Source organism: Ambystoma mexicanum, chromosome 2q, assembly GCF_040938575.1.
Source record: "Ambystoma mexicanum isolate Mex_15411 chromosome 2q, UKY_AmexF1_1, whole genome shotgun sequence".
NCBI classification, from domain to species: domain Eukaryota; kingdom Metazoa; phylum Chordata; class Amphibia; order Caudata; family Ambystomatidae; genus Ambystoma; species Ambystoma mexicanum.
This window is the reverse complement of record NC_090924.1, coordinates 1284886589-1284901686: the sequence shown is the minus strand read 5'-3', so window position 1 is coordinate 1284901686 and position 15098 is coordinate 1284886589. Positions and strand designations below refer to the sequence as shown.

Here is a 15098-nt window from a genome sequence, read left to right as displayed (position 1 = left end):
TTATCGGCTGCATTCAATAATCTTGTAAGGCAGACCTGAATTATGCTGCCTTCTGCAAAAATACTGTCTAGTTTTTCTTTCTGCACCTCACCCTGAATGCGGTTACTCCATTCTAACGTGCTATTCGAAGACCAATTCCCATGTGCAAATAACTTTGCCTCTAAATATTGCACTAGATCTGAGAATGTGGTTTCCCTTTGTGACATTCTGAAATTCGTTTTTAGTGGCACACTGCTATTATAAAATGGGTTCCCTTTAATGTGCAAATGGCAGTGTGAGACACGCTTGCCACGCCCAGTAGCTACTCTATGATCACTTTCCCGGCCTGCAACGCACCATAAATATGTAGGGTATTTTGTGGAGATTTGGGGCCTGACGGTATTTTATTACCGCCGAAAAATAACTTAGCTATAATCACTCTTTGTATTCAGATTTGGCCAGGTGCAACAATAATACAATGGACATGCATTATTTCAGCACCCAGACCTGCATATTTGGTATACGTGGTTGGTGGTATTTTGGTGAGCATAATTCCCTTGTTTTATTTGTGGCCCCAATGTCCAGAATCCCTTATCTTTGCTTAGATTTTTCGTGTGATCACTAGAGAGACCTCAGACCTGCATTCTAGGAATACCACATTTTCCAGTGATAGTGTTGGTGTGCCACCATGGGCGAACTCACTGACTTATTTACGACAGAGAGCTATATGTGGTAGTCTTGTGGTAATTTCCACTACCTTATATACGGTAGGGAGCTATGTTCAGAGAGTCTCTCTTCCCGTTGGCTCATGTACCTCCAACAAGCTATGCTACAGTCACTCACAATTATTCATACTGATTTTGACATGCACACATCTGTCTTAAAATGACCATTGCACTGTTTAAAAATCTCCCCACATCATCAGCATTGTAATGGTAAACAATAAACATCACCCGTCTGTTTTCAAATATTTTTCTGTATTATAAAAGTTGTATTTAAAAACGATCTCATTCTTTACAGAAATAAAATGGTACAGTCAAAGCATTGTCTGTGACACTCTGCAAAGAGAGTGGTGGAGAACAGAACTCAAATTGCAACATTAGCACTTGATTAAGACACGCACAGGAATCCTACACTGACTGCATATTACCGTACACACTCAGCTCCCACACTTCTCATTACCTTATCTTTTTAGTTGTTCTCTTTGTGAATGTGGCTCTCTTGGATTAACTCCAGCAAAAAGGAACGCTTGCCTTCTCAAACCGGGGTCATTGCCTGGAATTCTCAGCTTTTGCAGATAGGAATGCCTCAGCCAGTGGAAAGGTCCTTCTTTCAGCTCTCCCCAATCTCGACTGCAGCATGACACAGGAATCTGCATTCAGTCAGGAGCCCCACAGCCAGGTCTTCTCCCCAATAGTGCAGAAAGATGTCTGCCTGTCTTTTTCCCTGATACTGCCCACTAAAACTTTCCTCTCAGCCCTCTGTATGACGTGTCCCAATGAAATCCATCATCTCTCATCCTCCTACTCTTCAACAATAGCTTCGCTTATACATTTGCAATTGTTGCAAATCTGACTTCCTTCTTCCTGCAGTTACTGTGCACAAACACGGAGAATCAGGCAGAGAAGAGAAGAAAAAATCTCTGCACACGCATTTAAATGGTTTTCAGAGTATGCCTAATTCTGCAGTGGAGAACACATTTTATTAGTGGGTTATGTTAAATAAGGTTTTATTAGTCAGGTTAATTGTTAATAGGTTAGCTGTTAATTTTCAAATGTGTCTCTAGCAATATAGGCATTTCAGGTGAAAAATAGTGTGCATTTTTAAATGAGCACGTGTGCTTTTAACTGTAAAAATAGATTTGCATCTTATATGTTAAAATCGTTTTTGACTGAATAGCCTGTCTTTCCTTGTTAATCTGGTAACCCATATAGCAATGCACCGCACCCTTGTGGTGGTGCTGCAAAAAAAAAAATGTGCTACTTGTGCAGTATTACTGTACTCTGTACTGTAACACGCCAAATATCCTTACAGCTGTCCTATTGGGGAAATAACACATCGTCCGAAGTGTAATCATTACTATTACTGTAATACGTGTTTGGCTGTGTATCAAAAATATTTCCACACTTCCCTCTATTTCTGTCATGATCTCTGCTTCCAAAGGGTCAGGACTTACCCAACTCCCTTGGAAGCAGACCCATAACCCCGGTTCCGGGTGCCGGCCAGTCCCAATTGGGACCTTTTGGACCCTGTCCTGGCGCCAGTGGCACCAGGCTTATTAAAATGCCCAGTCCCAGTCCCAGCGCTGGAAGCGCCGGGCTCATAATGCTTGGGTGGACTTACCTGCAGCAGACCATGCTGCTTACTTACCTGCCAGTTGAGCCCCTGATCCTCTTCTGTTTGGGACTACTTTTCCTGTTGGGTGGGGCAGGAGCCACTCCCTAGGTTCAGAACACTGGAACTCTTCTGGAAAGCAGGAACTCTTTTCTTACCTAGGCGAGGCCGTGGAAGGAGACACCTAAGCACTACAGGAGGCTATTTAAACCACACCCGATGGATGAATCTTGCTTTGCGTTATTCTGCATTCTCTGCAGCAGAACGCTCACCGTGTCTTCTGATCCTGTGTCTAAGGGAACAAAGGCTTACCATCCTGGAATCCAGTCTTCAGCAGCACCTATAAAGACAAAGAAAGAACAGGTTAGCACTACGGTCTTCAGTGGCAGCGCATCTCTTACCTGGTCCAGCGACTGTCACCAACGCCTCGCGCTGCATACCTGCATCTGAAAGACAAAGGCTTACCGGCTCTTCGCACGCTCCGGAGGCCTTCAACGCTGCATCCCGCATCTGAAAGGCAAAAGAAGGTGCGTTTAAAGACATTGGGCAACTTTACTACTCACGTGCCATCACTCCTTCCCACGCCGAAATCAGCGGGTATCCCAGCACCCTTCAGCTTCTCTAAAGCTCCGAACTTGTACCTGCAAGGTAAAAGAGACAGTTAGTGTGCATCGTGAAGCAGGCAACAATCGCTCACTTACGTGCTTCCAAGCGCTTCTATTCCTCACGCGGGTTCGATCCTCAACTCTCTTCAGCCCGCCATCCGCCATCGCCGGAAACCTGCAAAACAAGAGGTATCATTACAAAAGAACTTTACATAAGTCAAAAGCCATACTCACGTGCTCCTCGGCACCGCTCCACAGCAGCTACGCCTTACGCACTTAAAGACTTTTAAGACATTTGAAGTGCCCAGAACTTACCGTTCGTGCAGTAAACGACGGACAGCAGTCCTCTGAGGTCAAGAGGCCTGCACCCTTATCCAGTGAAGAAACTGGTTACGGCACCCTGCCCCCGAGGCAGATGGAGAGCTCGGCGTTCACCTACCTAAGACATCTTACTCTCCGAGTCAGACACACAGTGCACAGAGGTCCAGCCCGAGGAACCAACCGTGTGTTACACATCACCTTTGAAGACACGGCATTCACCCAGTCAAGACCGGCGCCTCTGCGGGAATCAGGTGAGCGTTACAATTTCCCCCACTCTGATTTCCATATTGTTGATTTTGCTGTCCCTGACTCTGGTATGGGGCATTTTGGTTTTGGCCTTGGTTTTGATTACCTCCGTTATTATGATGCTGCTGCATACTATTCCTATTTGGTCCATTCGCTCCTGGGTGTCCTCTATGCTGTCTCCTCTGACCAGACCCATTTCTATTTTGTGGATGCGGGCATTGCGCTCGCCAATGTCCTTCCTCTTTACAATATGCACACTGATTCGGTCCCACTGTTCCCCCATGCATATTCGAATTACTCCTTCCTTGTGCGTTCCCTCGCCCTATATTATGTCCCACTACTTGCTGCATTAATACTCGTGTCTTTAGATTTACCCTATCCCTCTCTTCTTTTTCTTTTCCTGCAGTCACTCTGCGCTCATAATATTGGGCCATATGTAATACTTCGCCCAACGTTTTCGCTTGCCATGCACTTTCTGATGTCATTTTTAGATCCTGAATTGGAAGTTTTAACCCCCTCACATATTTGTCAACAAATAACCTCTTTCCTGCTTCTGAACCCACATTCTGCCCACTGAAGTCTGTGAATACGTCTTCAAATCTATTAAAATAATCTGTAGCCAACTCATCTTTGCCTTGTACACATGCAGTCAATTTGTCCCATCGGATTCTTTTCTCTGGGACAATTGTTTTTAACTTCTGTACTATACGTGTTGGTAACGCCGCTTGGTTCGCTCCTGGTGTCCCTCCAACCGCTTTATTCCTGTCTTCTATTATCAAGTCCGCCCATGTGGCGCCAAAGGCTGTTGGGTCATCTACCTTCCTTATTGTTTCTGGCAGGATCACCGGGAATATTAGGTCTATATCACCCATGGTAAGCACGGATGATTGTAGGCAGGACTCTACGTCCTTGTAAAACCCTGCAGGATTCTTTCTTATATCAGGAATCATCTGTTTTATGTTGTTCACCTCCTGTCTGGAAAAGGGGACATGCACATATTGGGCGGTGTAATGGGCTGGTGTTACCTGCGCCGCTGCACTGCCCACTGCGGGAACCTCCACTTTGGGCACAAAGGTAGGTGGGGCCTCTCTTATAGGAAATGCCCCACTTACCGTCCCCCCTCCTTCTCTTAGATGTAACAATATTCCCAGATCCAACGATAGGGCTGTTTCTCCTGTCCCTCGCTGTAGTGCTCTTCTATATACTGCCATTATTTAGGGTGGGCTGGCCTTATCGTTTTTTATATCTTTTTCTAATAAATGTTCAACCATCGACTGTAGCGCTTTTCTTTTCATGGGCATGGAATAGTCATCAAATATCTCGTGCATCTCCATTGTGGGAATACTAGGATCTCACATCCATCTAAACGCTTCTCGCATACATACTTTTAACTTGTCGCCCCTTTGTACTGACGACATCGAATGTCATCGTTGTATAAAAGGCTCTACAGTTTCCTTCCTATTTCTCCCGATATCTCTGCTCCTGTATCCAGGTGCAGTAAACATTTCGGCATAATCATTATCCAATTCATCTTTAAGCTCAAAAAGTCTATACAAATGTTCTCTCACTTCTTCATCCCTTTCCCTACAGCGTTCTAATGCATTCAAATCTAACAATCGCTGCTGTGGTAATTTCCCAATTAGCTGTTTCCATTTCTCCACCAAATATTCACCCATGCATTCCAACACTACCTGTCTTTCGTTGCTTCTATGGAAGTCATATATTGAAGCCAATGTTGCCGTCCCATCATTCCCGTCTATATACATCTCTGCCTGTTGCTGCAATTCCACCTTCCTTTCTTTGCTGATTGCGCTGCGGGTTAGCCTCATGCACCCCTGTTGGTCAGTCCCGCCTCCTGCCCCCGCGGTTTCAACTTCAACCCCGGGAGGAACAGACGGTACCGAGTCTGTGTCTAAGGCGGAAGGTGCGGATGAGACAATGGGAACAGGGAGTGTCTGTTGTGGGCCTGGTTGGCTAATAGGAAGTGTGACGCGCGCGGTCTGTGGCTTTGGGAGGGCTTGAGCTACCGGAGGGGGAGCTTGAGCTACGGGCGGGGTCTGGGCAATAGCTACTGACTTGTCTGGTCTTAATTCTGATTTTGGGCCTTGTTTTGTATCGGTCAATATATTTTCTATCAATTCATCTGCTATGTGTAATTCTCGTTGTGGGTATATCTTTTATATATTCAACTGGTCATGCCTACCCGCCCTTCTTAGACTCTCAGTCCACTCCTACTCTTCTTTTTCTTCCGCTACCTCACCTTTTGATTTATGCCTACGCGCATTCTTTGCTCTGCTTTTAAATCTGAGCATTGCTTCCTTTCTCCAGTCTTTAATAGTCTCAAATGCTGCAGGATGCGCTTTCTTTCTTATCAACACCCTTTCCAGGTTATCTACCTTGCTATCTCAAAACTACCATTAATCGGCCACTGACGGTCTTGTTGCTTTTTGGTTTGCCTATGCCAAGTCTCACAGAACATTATCGCACCCACTCCATACTTCACATACATCTCATACGTTGGCGTTCCCCCAGGTGGTGCAATTTGGCCATCTTCCAAAGATTGTCTACTACAGCGGAAAAACCAAGCTAGGGTGGACAATACCCCAGGCATGTTTCAACCTTCCCCCTGGTTAATCAACCTTACCTAGGGCGTTTGATTTTACAAAGTCAACTCTCAACCAATATCAGGATGCTTTGAATCGGGGAATGACTCACCTGACAAATCAAGTCGTCTGTATACTGACGCACCAAAGGACGTTGTGTCTGCGTTTCTTGGCTTCCGCCTCGTTTCGGGACACTCGCCTCCTTGTTCTCTAGCCAGGCACGTCGATCAGGGATCAGATGTGTGCAGATCTGCAAAGGAGTCTCATCACTTTTACAGGGCGCCCCGAACACCTCTTGATCCCGGCTCGATCGGCCCGTCCTCGCGGTTCTCTGCCTTTCTCAATTACAACGTTACGCGATGGAACAAGTGGGGGAGGGTCCCTATTCGGGTGCCATCTTGAAAGGGGTTCCTAGGGGACCCTTAAGTCTATGGAAACAAGGCGAGTCACCACACACGATAGAGACGCCAGACACGAGGTTGTATTCCCAAAGCTAGGGTTTTATTGCAAAGCAAAAGTCTCAGTTGGCCAACTCGGTCTCACGCCCCGCGACGTGTATCTCTAGACCTCGAGGCACGCAAGAGAGTGAATTACGTACATCAGTTACATATATACAAAATGCATATCAAACAATCAGCTATGACATGTTTAACACCCCCCTTTATTGGGTTTCTTTGAACTTGGTGTGATGATGGACTTCTCCGACTACTATGACACCTTCAAACATCTATTCTAGTAACAATTTGCAATTTGTGAGTGCGAAGGCATCTTTCGGTTATTGAATAGAACACAGCGCTTCTGTTCTTGGAAGCGAACTACACACGGGGGTGGGAGGGAGTTGCCTTCCGGACCTTGCGATCTATCAGGTGCTATTTGGGTCCTGCGAGCTGACATGCTCTAGCGGGCTCAGCAAAGGGGGGCCGTAAGAAAAGCATAATTCAAGCCTTTAGCGGTATTATTCTAACATATTCTACCATATAACGAGACTGGCTGGCAGCTGTGAAATGATTAAATGCCCTGCAGCTCTGCTTCAGGCTACATTCGGGAGGGAGCCGGGCATTCTTCCTGGCGCTGCCTACGTTTGTGTTTCAGCGAACTCTTGTTATCCTCACGGCCCTGCGGCCTTGTCCGTTTCACATACAGACAACAATGTTTCACAGTCGGCAGTGTAAGCGGAAAATATACTGCGAAGCAATAGGAACAGAAAGCAATGAGCAATGGTTAGAAAACAAATGGCGATTCTTGTTACATCAAAATGGCCGTTCATTGGCAAACTCGAAAACCTATCTTCTGTCATATCGTGCATGAGACGGTTGGCCCACGGCTACCAAAATGCGTTTGCGGTCTCAAAGTAGAGGTATCGGTATTTCTAGACTGACACTAACTGCATCACGCTAGCAAGGGCACTAATACTTTCGAAGTTGGATTATTGCAACGTGCTACTGTTAGGAACTTCAAACAACAACCTTGTCAAACTCCAACTTCTGCAAAATAAAGCACTTTGTGCTGCCTTAGGCATAAAAAAGCTGATCACATCACTAACATTAGAAGAGAAGCACATTGGTTGCCTATCAAAGCAAGAATATTATTCAAAATACTTTGTGTTACTCACAAATGCCTCGCCAGTAAAGCACCCATCTACCTTAATAACGCCATCAAGAAAAAGAAACCTTCCCTGGTACTAAGATCCAATAACGAAGAACTCCTGGAAATCCCCCCGCTTCAAATACGCCACAGCAGGAGGAAGCAGCTTCCGAGTCCTCCCCCCTAAGCACTGGAACTCACTCCGCATTCATATCAAAAGGAAGTCTCCTTTCCCAAATTAAAGAAAAGCTTAAAAACCTGGCTCTTTAATAAATTCTAGCCGAATATGGACATATATTATCCCAGCCCTAGTCAGCCTTTTCTCGGGAACCTTCAAACACCTCTCACTCTATGTAACTATATCCTTTTCCCCTTTCTCACCAATGCCTCTGAGTAACTATTGTAAATGTAACTTTGTATATTCCATTGCCAATGTAACCACGCTGTGATACCCCCAGGGTCTGGGTGTGTAACAAATGTAATAAAATAAAAATAAAAAAATAAAATGAATTGTTACGTAACTACAACAGTAGTTAAAAGTACATCAAGAATTGTAACCTTTGGTGCAAATCATTTATTTGAACTTGTAGCTTATGCTATATTTCAGTCACCCCATATCCATCCGGAGAAGCATGTCTTGGCTTCTTGAGCATAGCTAACCAAAGTACAACAAGATTGTTTATCTCACGGCAGTGATCTCTGGCTTGTATACAAGCCTCAGGAATTTCCCACACCAGTCTTCGCATACATTGTAGTTTTTACAGAGTTCTAAAATTGTTCAGTGTAAGTTATTCAGCTGGTCTTGGCTTTTTATCGCTAATCATTTTTCCCTGCAATAATTGTATTCCTTTAGCATTTTATAAAATAAAATCCTTGATTCCTGAATGGACTGTTCCTTGAGATAAAATATTGAGGTCAAGCTAAACCTCTCTCACTCCCAATAAATGGGGAAACTTAAAATTCTGCCAATATATTATTGCTGACTTTTTTATTTCGTCTTTTATTTAGATTGGTCATCTAAACATCAGGGACCAGATTACAGAAACTTTGCACTGGTGCAAGTGCAAAGTTGCACGGTATTGATACTAGGGCAAAATTGCCCTATTCCAAAAAAACATTGGTGCCATGTTAGAAAACCTTTGCAACATGACAAGTGCATTTTTTCATGGTGTAAGCACTAGACCAGAAAATGCCCTATTGCAAAAAGTATACACTTTGAATACATTTTTACACCTTGGCAAAGTATACCGTAGTGCTAATACCAATCTGTGTATGCACTAGGAGGACAAACTTCGCCTGGGTGTAGAAATGCATTGAAAGTGTATGTTTGGTGCAGTAGGGCATTTTTTTTACCCTGGTGCTTAAACCATACAAAATTGCACTTGTCTTGGTGCAAAGATTTTCAAATGCGGCCCCATGTATTTTGCCCTAGGGCAAACTTTGCCCTAGTGCTAATACAGTGCAACTTTGCATTTGCACTGGTTCAAATGTAAAGTTTCTGTAATGTGGCCCCTGATTGTAAAGTTTGTGCGTAAAATTTGCCTGTTAAACTGCAACATGTTGATGAATGTTTCACTCATACCGTTAATCCTGACCAATGACTGTCTGTTCCAACAGGTCAGACTTACGCTGATGAAGTTTCTGCCAGGTGTCTTTATGGATGCTATGAGGGACAATCCCGAAGCTGCTGTGCATATTTTTGAAGGGACACATGAAAACCCAGAGTTAATTTGGAATGACAACTCCAGGGAGAAGGTGTCCACAACAGTCCGAGAAATGATGCTGGCGTATGTACTGAAAGTGTGACCTTATGTTAAATAATGACCATGAGAGATGTTTCAAGGGAGAAAAACCACCTGTTACAATGAATTTTCAGAATCAGCCCTGTGGACAGATTCTGAGAGACCACTCAATTCTGGTGAGGTGGGAAAGACATAGGGCCTCATTACGAGTCAGCCGGTCCGGAAAGAACAGTGGTGATAAATCCGCCACCACCGTTCTTTCCGGACCGCCTGATTAGGAGTCCTGCAGGCGGGAGGTGTCCCTCACACCAGGTCTAACCTGGCGGGTTTAACACCACCCGCCTGCAGGCAGACATAGAAACACTGGCATCATTACAGCATGGTGCCGGTGTTTCCACTTCCCATTCCCATGGAGTCCTATGGGACTCCATGGGAATGGGGATTAACAGAATTCCGCCTCTGGAATTACCGGGTCACCGGGGTTGTAATGCTCTGGTGATTCCGGCAATCAAGGAGGCGGAATGGTAATACGAGTCTGGCAGTAACCTGCTGGAATTTCGGCACGGTTACCGCCGGACTCGTAAGGAGGCCCATTGTCTACAAAAGCTCTGTGTAGTGTGACTGAGCAGCAACGTTAGGCGTAGGAGATTGTGGGAGTGACAAAGGGAATAGCTAAGAACATATAGAAGACTCTCAATAACACACGTTGGCAGAATGTATAAAAATACAATTATGTGGGTAAGTATTATACTAAACATTCACTACTATTATATACACACTACCTTTTTGGGATGGCCTGGCTCCATAGCATTACCTCTTTACTTTATACACACTTAAAATAACTGGAGAAACTGTAATGTAGCAAAACTAGTGAATACAGAACCAGGTAAGTAAAAACCAAATTAGAGAACTGATATGTAGAAGAGAAAATAGTTCAGACACCATGCACAGCCTTATGAAATAAGGCTCTACACCTTAAAGTGTTCACTAGCTAGAATAAAAGGTTTCTGGTGCCCCTAGAGTCACATTTCCCAATGCAGTTGTTTCCAGAAGGCTACAACTGTTTTTAAGGTTCTGAACAATTATTGGCAAAGCCAACAGGAAGTTAGTAAGTGTTTCAAAGTAGTAGAACAATTGTAGAAAATCTTAGACCCTCTTACAATCTAGCCAACTCGAGGGAAGCACAGAGGAGGAACCTTGACAGTCAGGCAAGACCTTGTGCGTTAAATCCTATAGAGGTGGGGGTGGTTAGGAACATGTATGTTTAATCACACCCTATACTCCAATTCATTTAGAGACCTCTTTGGCAGCTCCTGAAATCATTGGGCCCCTATGCTCCATGACTTGGTACCGATGAAGGAGGTTTAGGGGTCACGGGTGCAGAGGTCACTTTTGTCTTTGGGTTTTTTAGTCTGGTTAGACAACATTTTTGTGCTCTGGCCAGGCGGTATTTCTGAGGATGGACAACTGGACGATGCTGGCACAATAAAGAAAGGATCCCCAAGTTGTCAGTGACTTGAGAAGATCCCACACCCCAGACACAATGCAAATGGAGATCAGCGATGTCCAATTAAGGAAAATGTTGGAAGACAAATCTTGTGGCGGAAAAATAGAAGCTGATTCTGCAGTGCCCCTCTTTGTGCTGGAGAGCTGCATCTGCAGGGGGAGGCCTCTTGTTTCACAAGTCGAGGTTCTGAGGAGTCCAAGGTCTGAACTCTGAACGATGTAGCCCACATGGAATCTGGTCAGCCCACAGGATGGTTCTGGGACACTTTCGAAAGCTTCCAAGGGCATGATCCTCAAGCAGGGGTTGAGACTGGTTGTTCCCACCTGTCCAGTGGTCAGAGCACTGATGGAGACCTTTTGGAGATCAGCAAAGGAGCAGGGCTTCACTGGGATGGCTGATCGACAATGCTTGAGGGCACCAACAGGTTCGAGGTCTTAAGCCGGGAGTGCAACTCTTCGTAGGCGTCTTGGACCCAAACAGATCTGTTGAATGACTGCAAAAGTCTTCTTTTTATCCAGGATTTGAGCTGGAGTCTCCCCCAGGCCCACCAATGGTATGGATCTGCACCATTCAAATAGTAGGACAGCCACTGGCTATTGCATCAGCCCAGCAACACAGACACTCTGGCATGGATGTGGACTAGAATGTGACAGTCCCTGCCCCAACACCTGTCCACAAATACACACCACTGCCGGGAAAGGGATTACCATATATGGTAATTCTTTCCCTGAGAGGGCAGGAGGAAGGCCAAAATACAAGAGTGCCAAAGAACAGGGCAAAATCTTGCGGCACAGCCATTTTAGAGTATATGGTACTCTAAAAGGCATTACACGGTAAAATGCAAAACTGCTTAAGACAATTAAAAGAAACATGGTAAAAAAAGGTTTGCTTCCGCCAGCTTTCTTGAACACATCATGTAAATAACCGCAAAGCTATAGGGACACAATGTATACCTATCGCACCTCACTTAAGTTGATGAGTGCAGTATAAAATCTATGGTTTGGACAGCTTTCCCGAACTAGACTGGATGTTCCCAACACCCTTGACAGTTCGCTTTCACTACATTATGTCCTCAGCGTTGGAAAGTTATAGGCATTGTCGCCTCTTCAGTCGCATGATGGCAAAATAACCCTTACTGTACAGCAAGAAGCAATCTTTTAACACAGCCATTTGAGCTGGTTCTTGCTAAAAAGTCTCCCTTTTGTAAGCTTTGGCCACTCGCATAGACCGTAGACTTGCTTTGTTGTTGGAGGTCAAAGTAGAGGTGCCCACTCTGGAGAAAAAAGATGGGGGAGGAAGTGAACAGAAGACATGACAAGACGGCACTCCCGCAGTGACTCACACTGCTCTTCCTCATGTAAAATGAAAAATAGGATTCGACATTGATCATGGAGGGGCGACTGTTATGAGTATTAAGACAGGAAAAGGCCTCCTTTCCGTCGATGCATGTCAGAGAGGAATGGGAAGCTTTTAGAGATCCGATGTATGGCTTTGGCCTCAAAGGGGACACTCCAGTCAGCTGCACTTGCATCAGCCGTTAGAACATTTTCAGTGTCTAGTTTCAAGCTGCTTAGCTCAGCTCCTCCAGCAGTAGTGTTGGCGTGGGGGCTCGGTCCCATAGTTTAAGAGTCTGTTGCAGCTGACAAGTTGAAAGCTCTGCCCCATGCTAGCAGACATCTATGCCTCAGAGTCGAGGAAATGCTGTCCCTTTTGACAAGGAACCCCCCTGGGGCACGGGGCACAGGCCTTTAGCAGACTTCTTTGCTGACGTGGTTGACATAAGTGCAATACATAAAAGCTGTGGAGAAAGTGGTAGCTGCCTTGAACCTCAGAGCTCCATCAGAGAGCTTAGTGCACTACGAGGTCACTGAAATCTTAGACAAAGGTCCTCTGACTGAGACGGTGCTGCTGTTTAATGGCCTAATGCTTGCCTTGTGGCAGAACTCTTTTTCTGCCCCAGCGGTGGATTGAGAGCTCACTAAATAATACAAGCCGAACTCTGGTTACCTTGTATTAGTCTCCGCATAGGGCATTCTGACTCTGGCAGCCATGCTTAATTTGAAGTTGTCTCCTTCTTCCCTGGCTCTTGTGCCAGAAAGAGAAGGGGAAAAAATAGACGGTCTTGCTCAAAATGTTTTTGTATCATTGAGCATATCCTTGAAAGCCTTGAATACTTTATGTGCATTGGTCAAGTTTTCACATTTATTATGGTGCGTGGTCTCTGCAACCTCATACAGTTTTCCAGAAGATGAGGTTTGGGATGTCTTTCATGAAATTATAATCTAAAGCAAAGAGCCTATCAAGCGCTGCAGGCCAAGCTGGATGCAGCCTACTGTGTCAGGCGTTCAGAGGGCACATCCTTGGTGATGGGTAGGGAGAGGTAGTTTAGAGCTTCCTGATTACTGGTTATGCCCTTTTGATGAAGTTCATTTATGTGAACTGAACGATGAGTCGCTGGAAAGAATTAAAGATTCCTCTAAGGTGATTCCAATATCATCAGCCAGCCTCCACTTCATCCTTTGCTTACGGTCTAAAAGGACATTGGTTTGGACGATGTACCTCTTGTACCTATAGAAAGACCCAGCGAGTCCAGATCAAAATGATGCTGAGATGGTGCCTGCCATGCTTGAGGAAGATGTGCATCGAAGAGCCAGACTTCTGCTCGGAACCTCTTTGAGTCCCTCCCACCCACCCCAGGTTGCCCAGTTTGGGGGTTGTATCTTTCAAATTTCAGTACAGGTTTGAAACCATAGCAAAAATGTGGGCATATCATTGATGTCTGTGGAGGGAAAACAGCAAAAAAAATATATATTTCCTAACATGGACGATTGGCTCATTCATGTCCTGTCCCCAGAGTTGGTGGCAGGACATTTGCACCACACCGGCTGGATTTTACACAGGCTGGGATTATCCCTAAATCCAAGTTATTCCAGTTCATCGCAGTTATATTGGACAGGTGCGTGGGTAGTTCCTTTCCTCCCAAGGAGTGAGATGTGAGCAGCCCTCAGATTGTGTCCTTTCTTTACTCCCGGATTCTGGTCCCACCCTTGGGTTTCCTGTGTCATCGGGGCCTTGTGGCTTCCTGCATCCTGTCCGGTCCTGCTATTGTGGTGCTTGGGGCCAACTTGCTGAAGGGAGAGCCCCTGGGGCAACCTTGGCACCAACTCAAAAATGTGTCCGATGCATCCCTTAGTGGTAGGGTACACACCTGGGAGTTCTGATGGTAAGCCACCTCTGATCCATATCCAAGCTCAGGAACACATCAATCTGCTGTAACTGCAAACTGGCCCTGGTGGCTTTCCTTCCCTTGGTGCAGGGCATGTGTATCCTGATTTTGATGGTGAAACATGATGGCAATGCACTGCTTAAAAAGTGGGTTGATTTGCCTGCATCTGTGCACAAAAGTGATGCGGTTGGGGATTACAGTGCCATAGGGCGATGTGCTGCCCATCTTTCTGCAACAAAGAATGTGGGCAGGCATCATACTCCCATGAGTGAGAGCTCTGCTAGGAAGTACTGGACGGGTTCTCAGTCTGTTTGGGGACTCCTCAGGTGGACCCCTTCGCCAGGAAGTGAGAGTGGGAATTTCCTTGGCGGGCAGCCCTATGGGATGCTTTGATTGAGTGGAACTTCAATATCCTCTATGCATTCCCTCTTATTCAATGTATCCCTATGGCTCTCTGGAGAGTGCAAATGTTTGGGTCCCCCATGATCCTGATAGTCCCCGACTGAAACTTGAAGATGTGATGTCTGGAGTTTCAAAACAAGTGCATCTGATCCCCCTCACCCTCTCTTCTCCCCCACTCTTCATTTCTCCTCCACCACCTGCTTTCGTGTCTTTCTGCCAGGGTGGTCTTGCTTTCCCATTCAGGGGGAGGACGGCAGGTCCTGCACTCGAATCTTAGCAACTTTTGTCTTCTTGCTTGACTGCTGAGAGGCAGAGGTACAAGAATTGGGACCTTTCTGATGAGGTCCTGAATGTTCTCCATTCTGCCAGGGGGCTCCCCACTAAGTCCATCTGTCTTCGGGTTGTCTACCTTTTTTCTGCCTGCTGTCTGGTGTGGCTTAATGAACTATTTGATCTGTCCAACCTTGTCTGTGCTAGATTTGCTTCAGAAAGGCACTATAAAGGGATTACCTGCCTGACGTTTCAGTATTTAAGTGGACCCCTGAGTGG

The 15098-nt window shown here is 45.5% G+C and overlaps 1 protein-coding gene across 3 annotated transcripts in view; it reads left to right on the top strand.

Annotated features, from left to right (window-relative positions):
• DNAJC13 (DnaJ heat shock protein family (Hsp40) member C13) overlaps positions 1–15098 on the top strand; it is a 2820731-nt gene that overhangs the window by 2466326 nt on the left and 339307 nt on the right. For all 3 annotated transcript variants that reach the window (XM_069648714.1, XM_069648713.1, XM_069648715.1), the window contains one exon: positions 9290–9459. In XM_069648714.1, the coding sequence (XP_069504815.1) occupies positions 9290–9459 (170 nt within the window). The remainder of the gene's footprint in view (positions 1–9289; positions 9460–15098) is intronic.